The 13,442-nt window shown below is 45.2% G+C and overlaps 1 protein-coding gene across 4 annotated transcripts in view; it reads left to right on the top strand.

Moving 5' to 3' along the window:
* The window catches only part of RCOR1 (REST corepressor 1), a 141,922-nt gene that overhangs the window by 70,960 nt on the left and 57,520 nt on the right, over nt 1–13,442 (top strand). For 2 of the 4 annotated variants that reach the window (XR_012903289.1, XM_075926531.1), the window contains exons 3-4: nt 6,646–6,798; nt 8,494–8,577. The exons of 1 other annotated variant lie outside the window; for it this stretch is intronic. Coding sequence is in view for 2 of the 3 variants with exons in the window: in XM_075926531.1 (XP_075782646.1) it covers nt 6,646–6,798; nt 8,494–8,577 (237 nt within the window). In the remaining variant the exon portion in view is untranslated. The remainder of the gene's footprint in view (nt 1–6,645; nt 6,799–8,493; nt 8,578–13,442) is intronic. One more of the 4 variants, XM_075926532.1, reaches the window with a different exon arrangement.

Below are 13,442 nucleotides of genomic sequence, written 5' to 3'. Positions count from 1 at the left end.
AGTACAACATCTTTCCTGGTACGTCTATCTGAAAGGTTTCAAAATTCCTCTGAAAGGCATGCACTTTTTTCATTTGGATCCCTGACATTGCTTGTCCAGCCTTGGAGCTACAATTTGAAGGGAACTGAAGCTATACCAATAATGTCGCACAAAAAGCCACCAGTGAGACGAAGGGAGCATCATTAATAAATTCCAGGAACTTTCAAGCCTTGTTCTCTTGCGGGTTGAAATAGTCTGTTTCTTTTTGAAGTGTACAAAATCTCTCTAACATGAACACCTGCTATTTAACTGGTGACCATTGTTGAGTTGCAACAGGTCACTGTAGTTGGCTGAAACAGCTTTAAAAAGATGCTGTTGCAAGCTAGAAGCTGAGCATATGTAGTTCACTAATCTCATCAGAATACCCATTCGTTTTTCAAGTTCCAAGACAATGTACTATACAGGGCAGTCTGGTGAATCGTGCAGTGAAGTGTCTTTAATGAAGGGTGTATGGCTGCCAAATTTGAAGCAAAGCCTCTCTTTCTTTCTTTTCCTGTTATGAAGGGACCTCTGTCTTTAACAAACTTACTTTTTGCAGATCTAAACTAGTTTGAGGGGGGAAAAAAAATGAATCTACCTTTTAAAAAATGATCTCTCCTGTGGTACAGATTTCTAATGGTATTAAGCACAAAAAAAAAAAAAATCTATCGTGAAAACTTCACCATCATAAAGTCTAACGACAATAGCTGGCTAGTGTCACTTAAATTGCCTCATTCATCCACTGCAAGAGACATGCATTTGGTGTGAAAGGGGGTTGTTTTTGTTCTTTGTTTTTAAATCGAAAACCAGTGATGATAGACAGTCCTCGTGAATTTTACCTCCAATCTTCCCACTGCAGTGGAATCAGACAGGGGAACACGCTTTACAATATCAGCTTTGTTTTTCTCTCCAGTAAAAAAGCTCCTCCGGCACTTCCAATGTGTACTTGTTCACAAACTTAACATCCAGAAAGGGCTTTTTTCTTTCTAGCTCATACCAACAGTATCCGAAGAGAAGCAGCTGTTATTTTGTCCTCCACAGTTGCTGATGTTGTGAGAATATTTGAAGTGTGATATGAAGGCTTCACATTTTCAGTTTTGTCACATCTTGCAACACTGCCAGAAGGCCATGTTTTGTTACTGTGCTTTGATTCAAAGTGGCATCTGAGATTGATAACCTTACAGTCCAATACAGTTTGATTTGGCAAGCTAAACACACAGGCTTTGCATTTTTAAATGTGGTTGCACAATAAACAGAAAATCTGCTGTCCAGCTTGGGTTAGAAGCTCACTTTTTGCTGATGACTTTGTGACAATCACTCAGTTACATTCATTTTTTTGGCTCTGTTTCCATAGCTAATTTTAAAACGGCCAATATCCTAGCTCCATTGTAGCAAATGCTATCACTGCTGGATATTACGTTCTTGCAAGTTACTTTCCTAATGAAGTCCTAGGCAAATGATAGACTGTGCATCACTGTTCGTGAATTTAATTACTCAAGTTTTTAAGGTGAGCTGGTGGGCCACATAAGAAGCCTTGGTAGGCCACATTTGGGCAACAGTCTGCCTGTTGAGTATCACTGATCTAGACCATCCTTGACAGATATCTATCTAACCTGGTCTTAAACTTGCAATGGCAGAGATACCACAACCTCCCTAGGCAATTAGTTCAAATTGCCAAGGTAGTTGAGCACTGGGAATTTTTTCCTAATGTCAAACCTAAACGTCCCTTTGTAAAATTTAATCCCATTGCTTCTTGTTCTATCCTCAGTGGTTAAGGAGAATTTCAACCTTTTATGTACTTTAAAAAAGGAGGGTGTTATAGAATGTTGTCTCTTCTGAAAACTAAATAAATCAATTTTTATTCAGTCTTCCCTTCATAGATCATGTTTTCTAGACCTTTAATCATTTTGTTTGCTCTCCTGTGGGTTTCCTCATGTTTGTCCACATGTCTCCTGAAGCATGGCACCCAAAACCTGATACAATACTTGGCTTGAGACCTTGTCAATTCTGAGTAGACTAGGATTACTTCTCATGTCTTGTTTGTAACACTCCTAATATACTGCAGATTGATGTTTGTTGCGTTGTTGTGGGTGGTAGGCTGTTTTTGCAACTGTATTATATCGTTGAATCACATTTTAGTTTGTGATCCTCTATAACCCTCAGATCCTTTTCTACAATGACTTAGGAAGTCATTTCCCGTTTTGTGCAATTGATAATTCATTTCTATGAATAGTACCCCCATTTGTCCTTACTGAATTTCATCTTGTTGATTTCAGACCATTTCTCCAGGTTCACAGAATGATTTTGAATTCTAATCCTGTCCTCAAAGGCGCTTGCAACCTTCCCAGCTTGGTATCATCTACAAACTTTAAGTGTTCTCTGTACTAGGGATGTTAGATAGCAGGTAATAGAATAATCAAGTAATTGCATGAATTCTTATTGGCTACTCGACCATGCTATAGTTCCGGGGGCTGGGGCTGGTAGCCAGTGTGCTACAGCCCCACTCCAAGAGAGCCCCCTGCCACTCCACACTGCTGCCTCTATCAGCACGGAGGCAGCAGTGCAGGTTGCCATGTGGAAGCCGGTCTTGAGGGGAGCCAGCTCACCTCATGGATCAGCTGCCTGCCACACCATGGAGAGGCAGCAGCACAGGGTGGCAGCAGCTTCTTTCTGTGAGGGTCCAAGCTCCTGACAAACAGAGGCTGCTGCAGGGTAGGGGGAAGGCTGCCATGGTGACCCTTGGCGTGTGTGTGTGTGTTCCAGCTCCCTGTGGACAGAGGCTATTGATAGGAGCTGCTGCCGCGAAGCAGCCAAAGGCTGCTTCACAGCAGCCTCCCCTGCCCAACCTGCGCTGCTGCCACTGATAGAGGCTGCAGCGGGAACGTGGGGGGACAGGCAGCACCGCAAACCTGGTGCTGGAGGGAACCGTCTTTCAAGTCCATTCCTCCCCAGCTCCTGCTTCCTCCTCCCTTGCTGCCTCTGATACGAGTAGTCAACTAGATTAACTGATACGCCTAGATTTATCAGCCAATCATATACTCAACTACTTGTTTACATCCCTACTCTCTCCACACCATTATCCAAATCATTCATGAAGTTATTGAATAGAACCAGACTCAGGACAAATCCCTGCGAGACCCCTCTCGTTCTGCCCTTGTACCTCAGTTGTGAACCACAGATAGCTACCTTCCGATTATGCTTTTCCAACTTGTTGTGCACGCACCTTTATTTTAGGTTTGTCTAGGCCAGAAGGTTTTCGGGCTTTCTGAGCTGAGCGTTCCCCCCCCTCCCCCTTCCCCCTCTTTGAATTAGGTTTTGGATGTGCCTCTCCCAACACAAACCCAATACCTGGCCTTCCTCCTTTGGATATTCAGGGTATGGGAAGGAGTGTGCAAAGGTCTCTGCGGGCAGAGCCAGAACTGGGAATGGAGGCTGCCAGAAACAGAAATTGGTATGGCTATGGTGGGTTTTGACACTGATCCAGAGACTAGGTGGCCTGCTGAGTTCAGACTGAGGTGGTGCTACATCCCCAATCACTGCTACAGGCTGGCCTGAGGCCCGCAGTTTAAAATCTGCTTGTTATATTTGGAAATGGGGTGGCAGCTATGCCCAGTTTCAGAGAAGGTAGAGACTTCCCCATGTATAAGCCAATATCTGGGGGGCCCTTATCCCTTTGTTGGGGCTGGGGCAGTCTTAACCCGTCTCCCTCCCTCCCCCTGTGCTAGCAGGAATTCTGAATGCCCAAGGGAAAGGGGATGAGAATTGCCACTGATGAGCACTGGGTGTGATGGTGGCAATGATTAGGGATGGGAGCCTGTACTTGTGCACACAATTAACTGATGAGCCTCTTGCTTCCCCTCCCCCCGCGCTGCTGCTGCCTCCCACAGAAGCAGCAGTGTGGGGATAGGGGGGACAGGCGTGAGCAATGGCTCTCCTCCCTCCCCCCCCATGTGTGTAAACAAGTAACTGCTGAAATTTTCCACAGTTACTCGCTTACAAAAATAAACACATTTTAACACCCTTAGTAGTGGTAGAGTTGGAGCCATCCCGGAGCTGTCTGTGGGGGAGAAATCTGAAAAGTTGGGTTGAATATGCAGGGAGGAAGTGAAGGCTGTAGAAAGAAGGTCATGGTGTCATCTGTTCCCCTCAAACCCACATCCGTGCCCCCCCATGTTTGTCCCAGCCCTTCAAAACTATTCCTACTGTTCTGCATCTTTCTTCAGCTCCTTAGTCTGTGGGCCCCATCCTGATGCCTGCCTCTTTTTGGGGAGGAGGGCTGAAGAAGGGGAACCAGGCTGAATCAGACAGGCAGGGAAAGAAGAGTGAGGGGGTGATGCAGGCACAGTGAAGGGGTTTAACATACACATACAGTGTGTTCTGAGTGTGGAAGGAGCTGCATGCAAAGGAGGGGGAGAGCTGGGTTGTGGTGGTGTGAAATTCTTTCCCTTGGGGGGGAAAAAAATCTGAACCTCAAAAGCACTTGATCATTGTTAATGCAGAGTTAGGCCTAGTCCAGTGGTTTTCAGTGTATTTTTTTCATTTGCAGACCCCTTACAAATTTCAAATGGAGATACAGACCCCACTAGAAATCTTAAACCTAGTCTGTAGACCTCCAAGGGTCCAGGGTTGAAAACCACTGTTCTGTGGTAGTAACAATCTTTGTGGGCCATTTAGACATAGTACGCAGATCTCTGGAGGTCTGCTGACCATGAGTTGAAACTCTCCCTGGCCCAGTCTACCCCTAACACTTAATTCAACCTAGCTATGTCAACAGACCTGTGACTGTCTCTCAACACCCCTAGCAATAGTCTTGTGAGTGGCATCTGGCAGGGTGCCTAGTTCTGAAGAAGGCGGCAGTGCAGAAGTAAGAGTAGCATGATATATGGCGGGGGGCGGGCTTTGTCAGAACTTGAAATATTTTCAAAGGGGGACCCAGCCAAAAAAAAAAAAAAACCAAAATTGAGAACCCCTGACTTACTCCACACTAGGTAGAGACAGCCAGGCTGACTGACAATAACTCTTCCATTGACCTAGCTATCAGCTTTTGGAGAGGTGGGACTGGCCCCGCTCTCCCTGTAGCACCTGAGTATTTGAAATGTATCATAGCCCCAGCCCTGCTCTTGTATATTTCAAAAGGAAGCTGCCTGGGGCCAGCAAGGGCTCTTGTCCATTTCAAAAGCAGAACTGCAGCAGAAGCTGCACAAGCAGAGACTGCGTCAGTCTCTGCTTGTGCCGTTTCCCACTGTGCCTCTACCTCCCCAGTCCCCTGTGGAAATGGTGCTGGGAGGAACCGGCTTTTAAGCTGGCTCCCCCCAGCATTGGCTCCTGCTCTCTTCCCTGCCCCCACTTTTCTGTGCCTCTCTGATAAAGGCAGCTGGGGGAAGGTGATGGTGGAGGAGAAGTGACTAGTCTCATCACTAGTCGACTATATCTGATAAGCCTCTGCTTATTGGATAGTTGACTAGTGGCCCACATCTCTAGTAGGGAGGTGGGTTGAATCCTTCCTGGGCCTAGTGGATAGAAGTTGCAGTAGGGTAAACGTACATAGTTGCAGTAGGGTAAACGTACCCTCAAGGTAGCACCTTCCGTAATTACTGAGGGTGCTGGACTATCAGAAGGGGGGGCTATGAAGGGTCTGGAGTGGAGTGGGAGGGGACGCTACCCCAGACCTCTCATAGCCCCCCCTTACGATAGTCTGGCTCTGCCCCAGGCATCCCTGATTCATCCGCTGCAGGTCAGTTTCAGCAGCAGCCTGCAATAGAGCAGCTGGGGTGCTGCCGGGTTGGTCCCGCAGTGCCGAGGGGCGGCGCTACAGCACCAACCCAGCAGCACTGCAGCTGCTCTTGGGGACGCCTGGGACAGAGCAGCTAGGGTACTGCCCGGTTGGTCCCATAGCGCTGCCCCTCTTGGGGAGCTGCTCTGCCCGGGACTTCCTGGAATCAGCCGCTGATCTGTTTCAGCAGCGGCTGACTTGGGGACCCCTGGGGCAGAGCAGCTGGTGTCCTGCCGGGTTGGTCCCGCAGTGCCGAGGGGCGGCGCTACGGGACCAACCCGGCAGCACGCCAGCTGCTCTGCTCCCGGCTTCCTCGATTCAGCTGCTGGTCAGTTTCAGCAGCAGCTGAATGGGGGAAGCCTGTCCGGCTGCCCCAGCACTTCCAGGTTCCTGATGGTGTTGGACCATCAGGAGTCCCGGAGCATTGGATGCCGGACTAATGGAGTTTTACTGTACTAAGGTGTTTTCAGAGGCTTTACGTTTAGCTACTTTGCATGTTCTGGAGAGGTACAAGGCACGAGGGGGCAACCTTAACTCTAACTCTGCTCTTTTTGGCATTTAAGCAATTGACTCCTGAATCCTAACTTGACAAAATACAGCTGAATACAGACTTTTTGGGTGTAGCTGACTGTCATTGCTTAAAGTAAACCGTAATGGGAGTCTCTCCTTGTGCATTTATTTGTATATCCTTAAATAATGTGAGGCCATCTTTAGATATACTTTCGTGCAATGCTAGTTTTGTTCAAAATCCAATTACTGCCATTTTACATTAAAATGTTTGTATTGTCTTTCTAGAACATCCCATCGCCACCCTGTCATTCTATTCCAGAGAATGTTTTCTCCTCTTTTTGCAGTTCCCAGCCCCACTTTTTGCCTAATGTGGAAAGTCTTGAAAACATGTACTGCTCACAGTATTCCAAGGCAGAGTCTTCAGGATACTTGGAATTTGAAGGTGTCTGGAAAGAGTCAGTTGCCAATCTCCTTAAAATGCCAGAGAAAAGGAAAAGGTCATTAATTTCTCAGAATCTTCATGGCAGAACAGAGAAAAAACTTTCTTGCATAAATGGGGTATAGCGTAGGGATAATGCAAATGTGAAAGCATCCAGACAATTGAGAGTAAAAATAATTGGTATCTTTGCATTAAATTAAAGGTTAATAACATGCAAGTTTTAAAAATGGTATTAATGGGATTTAAGCAGTTACCTGAAAACGTAACTCAGGTTTGCTGTCTAATGCCCAGTTAAGGAGAGGCAATGTTAAAAATCAGTGCAGCCTGAGTGGTGAAATCATTAAGGATCATTGCATGCACCCACCAAATGTTTTGATGTAGCCTGTTGCAGCACCATGTTTCCTTTGACATAACTCTATCTCTACTGCATGCATTGTAAAAGTAGATCCTGTTCTGACTTCACACGCTTGGTACCTTAGGGTAGGGTCTCTTTTCACTGCTCCTCATTACTAAGGGTATGTCTGCATTGGGGAGAGAAAAAAAATGAAGCAATGATTTGCAGCCCAAGTCTACAGACTCAGGCTTGGGGAACTAAAAATAGAGTAGCTGTTCTGCTCAGGTTCTGAAACCCAGGGAGGGGAGTCACTTCAGAGCTTGAGGCCTGGTCTAAGTGGGAGCATTTACACCACTACTATTTTTAGCCCCACAGTCTGTAGCCCTGAGCTGTAAGACTTGCTGATGCAGAGAGTAGTTCAATACACATGTACCCTAAGAATTTCTTTTCACGAACTTTGTGTTTATAGATCATTAATCAGATTGGGGCAAGGCTATATGACATTCTATATATGAAGCACTGTGCATCTTTAACACTCCATGAAGGTTTTTCAATATGAATAATAACGCCCAGCACTCACAGATAACTAGATAATGAGAGTATTGCTCTTAGTGATAGTGTTGCCAGTTCTAGTAATGGATATAACTGCATGTCCTGACTCAGAGCAGGGTTTTTGGTACTGCTCTTCCCATTTTGTATGTCTACTTATGATAACTCTCATACCCTAGCTGGCTAATGGTGTAAGGAATTGAACAGCTGACCATCAATAATTCACTGTACACAAACTTGTGGTGATGTTCATATCACTTTTTCTGAAACCCAACATGCATGTGGCTTTGAATGAACTATTTTAATGCACTATATCAGCAACTGTTTATTGTGATAGACATATATGAACAGAGCCATTTTCCTATTTAGAGTATAATGGTATAATCAAAGGCACATATCCTAATATCCATGACATCAAGTATGAAATGTAATTGTGGAAATATGTTGTTCCTTCCAACTAACTGGAGGAGGGCTTAAGGTAACTAACAGGGATTTGCAGAAAATCCTAGAATGTTCTTCATTCTACATGTCTATTCTCAGCTAACTACACAAGGAAGGGGCCAGGCAGAAGTGAAATAAGTATGTTGATGTAGAAATGTTAACAAACTGTGGAATTAAAAATTTTTGCATGAAAGAGGATGAATATACTTCCTCTCTCGCACTGAATTAAGAGCGATGCATAGAAGAGACAAATAGAGATATTTGGTGTAAGGGAGGTGGAGAGAGGGAGGAAGGCTTTTAATCTTGTTAGACTAACTAAAAGCTAGACAGCAAGTCACTTTTGTACCCAGTTTGCTTCTGTACTAGTGAGCGATCAAATACTTGAATCTATTTTTAACTTTGCTGCATATATTTTTTTTTTTCCTCAAGCCAAACTTACAAGGCGCTGTCAGGAGAGAGAGAACCTTGGTATGCTGGTCTGGTCACCCAATCAGAATCTGTCAGAGGCTAAATGTAAGTCTGTTTTGAGTTCCTGGTTTTAAGTTATTCAGTTTAAGTGAATATACCTTTTACAGCAGAGATTGCTCACGCAAGTGTGATCGTCTCGGTATGCTTCAAAACAAATTTGGGAATTTTTAATAAGTGCCATACATGGGATTTTGTTCCTTGCTAGGCAGCTGACCAGAGCGCCATATCCGTTGGAGAGGAAAAAAGACCCCTTATAACTTCCATCTCTGGCATGAATTTTTGAGGCTCTTGATCAGCAACTTGTGATCTTTTGATCATATGCTTCAAGTGCTGTAAAAGGTTGCAGAAATAATATTTCTGATGCCAGAAGGAGAGGCGTTTGTGGGAGTGGGTGGAAAAAAAGTTATCGCAACCCCCACAAAAATCCTCGATAACCCCAAATTTGGAACTCAAGTTAATGTGGGAACTACTAAAATGTCTTTGATTTACATTGTAACCTGAATGTGTGCCTGGGAACAGGGTTTCCAAAGGTCATGGCAGAACTACTGGTAGAAAAGTCTAATTGTGGCACGCTGCACTTCCTGAAGAATTACAGCATCTTTAACATAGCTGGCGTTGACATGGAAACTCTCTTAAATAACCCCCTCCAGTTTGTTTTAATTTAACTTGCTGCGCTGAATTCAAGCACAGGACCAGAAGCAAAGAACTAAGGGTGCTACTCCCTCAGTGGTCATGGCCCAATTGTTTGTCCCTTCTTTTCACTGGCTGCATCAGGATAGTACCTCACAAGGCAGCTGAAGGCTTGCTGAAGATTCAGCATGCAAAAGATGGCAGTATAGATAATATAATGGATTGGGTGTAGGACTGATGATATCATGGGTGGGATGAGTTCTGCTGTGTGACTCCTGCACTGGAGAAGATGTTTCTCAGGTTGCACATTTGTAAAAGCTGGTTGATGCTTTAAAATCTACTTCCTCCCCCTGTGGTGTGGTGAGACTGGCCACTAGTGGACTTTGTATTCCTATTTGTGAGTCCTGGAGTCATTTCTCCCCTTTCTTATATGGGTGGGTGGGTGGGGCTGTGTGGGGAGTGGGTGTCGTGAGGAGTTTGCAGATGGAATCTTTTGCAAACTACTAAATTCCAGAGGAAAGCCTGGGAAGAAACAGTACATTTGTTTCCAAGTACATGGCTTCAGAGATAGGGAATTTTAACATTGTAATTTTTAGCCCCTTGTTGATGGGCGTGGTGAGTGAAAGTGTAGGTGGGTGTCACTGTTATCAACTGTAGAAAGGTCCAATAGAATATAATACATGTGAATTACCCTCCATGGGAATGAGTGACTCTGTCCAAGACCTTGCATCTTTGGAGCAATGAATGTCTAGGACCTTTCTCCTTTCAAATTCATACTAGTGAACTTTGTGTCTGACCATATAGCAATTTAACGATATTGATTTCCAGGGCAACTTCCCATGATTCTCAACAGTACAAAATCTAAATTGGCTCTGTATTGTTCCTGCTCTTCTTCCCTCCCCCATGGAGTTTACAGTGCTGGAGAATGGTATCTTGTACCATTCTCCCATGCAGTGTGGACACTGTCCCCACTAAGGACTTAATTGCAGCAATTCTATACAGAATTGCTTTTTATTGTAGGGCTTCTTGACATGAAGGGTGTGTATGACTGAAAAGTCAGGGCTGTGAGGCTGGCTTAGATCATTCTTTAGCATCTGCGCAGTTCTACCTTGGCTCATGTTCAAGGGCCCCAGCTCGCACCTGCTCTTACACACAATCTTACTGCTGAAGGCTTGTTTAAACTACAGGAAAAACTGTTGAGGGACCGGGTTACAATCATCGTCCCTTGACTTAATTCCATTTTAGGGTATAATAGTTGACTTGGTACATTCTTGCTCTGTCCAAATCTTTAGCACAGGTCTGTTAAAACAGTCATGCCACATATACTTGAAGGTGTAACACTGTTTAACCATTCTGGAGGAATATATTGTAATGGGATTCCATGAAGTGGTGGCCGTTGTAATGTTTTTGGCCCTGACTGCTATTTACTGACCCATTGGTAATTCTCATCCCTTGGCTTGTTAACCATAATCCAGGGAGTCAATTTTTTTGCTCCTTTCACCCTCGGCCATGCACCACAAACTGAGTGCCGTCAATAAGGTGTGCACCTGATCCCCTTTGTTACAGTGTGTCACTGAGATGGTGGTACCCACTGGCAGTTTCATGAACAAAGAGTGAACAATACATTTTTTTTTATGCTCTGATAGACTAGAGCAAGAACAAAATCCCTCCAGTCTGCCCTAGGTCAGCTCCCAAATGTGGCTTAAAAATAGCCCCGTTTGTCTGCGTAGCTTTTGCCTAGTCAGTCCATTCCTCTGTGCTGTGTAGCCTATCCACACCTGATACAAAACCTTGTGCTCACACTCCTAGACCTTAAGAGATTTCTCTTAAGAATTGATTCAGCTGCAGGGAACTGCTCTGACCTCCATTGAGAAGCTGTTAATGGAGGTAGAGCTGGGGATGTTAGATCTCACTGGAGAGAGGTGGGGCCGAGCAAGGCATAGGAAGTAGGTAGAACTAATCTGTTTGGCAGATGGGAGCTGAACCCAGGAACTGTGAGTTTTTTCTTTCCTTTGTGTGTTTATTTAATCTACCATGGGATATCAGGGCAGTGGTTCCTAAATTGTGAGGTGCAAGAGGGCACATAGCAGGGCCCATGCCAGCCTCCAGAAGGGGTGGGGAGGAAGCAACACCAGACCACAGCCCAGTCCTGCCCCCAGCTCCTCCTTCAACTCAATCTCCTGTGCTGAGCTACTGTGCGACAACAGAGGGGGACACAGATACATAGGTTCCATTACTGGTAAGGGGACATGCCCTTGGAAAAGTTTGGGCACTACTGGTCTCGAGAAATCTATTAGGGATGTTAAACATTGGATAATTGAATAATTGATTAAACCCACAAATTCTTATTGGTTAATTGACTAGTCTCTAGTCCCAAGGGGTGGGGCTGGTAGCCACTGTGCTCCGTCCTCACTCCCAAGGAGCTCCTTGCCACTCCATGCTGCTGCCTCTGTATCAGAGGCAGCAGCGCGGGTTACTAGATGGGAGCTGGTCTATGAGGAAACCAATTTTAAAAACCAGCTCCCCTCACTGACCGATGGCCGTTGCTCTGATAGAGGCAGCAGCGTGGGGTGGCAGCAACTGCTGTTGTGTGTGCGCGTGCGTGTGCGCGAGCTAGCTCCTGGACCTGGTGTGAGCCAGAACTGAAAGGAGGGAGGGGGCAGGTCCCATCGCAAGCCAGGACTGAGCTGGGCTGCTGGCCAGCTTGCTAAACAATTTACTGGCAAGGTGGGGTGGAGGGAGGGAAATGCATGTAGTCTATAGCATTAACCTATAAGCTTTTGCTTATCAGTTAATCAACTACACTCTTAGGTCCCTACCCCTCAGTATCTAAAGACAGGCTGGCATGGTGAAACTATGTAGTATAGCAATGCCAATTACTTCACTGGGCTTTACCACAATAATACTGGGCTAGTCTGAAACAGAGATATAATTGAGTAACTGGTTATCTGGTAAGCTTCATTCTTACTAGGTGATGCTTTTTGGTAACCAGTTAAGTCGCCCTGCTAGGCTGGAGTGGTGTCCAGCCCACGATGCAGTGCAGTGTGCCCTGCCTGGCTGGGCCCACCGCGGGCTCTAGTGGTCTCCACCCGTGATGCAACTTGCTAGTTAACTGGTTAAACGTAGTTTAACTGGTTATTATTAATAGGATTTTACATACCTAGTTTGAAAATTAGGAAGCATTGGCTTGTTCCAGCAGTCTCTGAGGAATATAAATTAATCAGGTTAATGGCCCAATCATGGTGATAATCTTTATGGGCCTGAATGTGACCCACAGTGGAAAAGCTGCCTTCACTTGCTACTTTATTATTTTTAATGACTCTCTCCAAAGTCCATCCTGCTTTCATTTCCACACACATCTGGTTTTTTTTAAAATTTTTTAAAAACTATTAAAATATAGAAGAACGTCTCCCTCTTCTCCTTCCTTTGTTTGGCTGCTGTTGTCAAGATTTCTTGAGAGTGTGGAAAACGGTATCCCATGAAGTTGTAAACTCTGGGGTAACTAAAGTGGAAAGAAATGCACATGCATTACACATGCTCCAGCATTCTTATACCCTGATCGCAGTGGCCTCTGATCTTGTCACACACGTGGCTGAGCTGCATCCACATAGCCAGGGCTGCATTATGACTTTCCTGGGCCCTAGGCACTTTTGCCTTCGTGGGCCCCTTCCTCCATATAAAAATAATTTTTAAATAACTTTAAATACTTCAACATTTCATTTTTTTTCTGTTGTAGGCAAAATTTAATAGATTTTCTTTGACCCTAAAAGTTCGGTTTTTTTTTCTGATTTTAAAAGAAATTAAAACACTTTCGTGGGCCCCTAAAAATATTGTGGGCCCTAGGCACTGTGCCTACTGTGCCTAATAGATAAGTCGGCCCTGCACATGGCAGGTCCCCTCCATCCCCGCCCCGAGCCACCAGCTATATGTGTCTGCACCTTCTTCCCTGCCTAAGTGCATTAGCATTGGTAAATTCTGGGAAAACCTGGACACTGTCCTGTTGTTTCTTTCGGGGAGCAGAGTGCCTGTTGCATGTGCCTGCAGAGATGAACTTGCAGTGCCAGGAACCATGCTCACTAGGGTACCATAATGCACAGAGGGCTATGGGGAGGCTAGCCTGGCTAAACTAGTTACAGAAGCACGATTCTGCAATCCTATTGGCAGTGCAAAATAAGTGTGGTGAATTGGTCCTGGGAAGACAGCTATGCGCCAGTCTAGGCCCTGGTGGGGAGGAGAGTTTTTAATTGACATTAAATATTAACCATGTGCTCTCTGGACTT

This window comes from Pelodiscus sinensis, chromosome 4 (genome assembly GCF_049634645.1).
Source record: "Pelodiscus sinensis isolate JC-2024 chromosome 4, ASM4963464v1, whole genome shotgun sequence".
NCBI lineage: Eukaryota > Metazoa > Chordata > Testudines > Trionychidae > Pelodiscus > Pelodiscus sinensis.
This window is presented reverse-complemented; position numbering and strand designations above follow the sequence as displayed.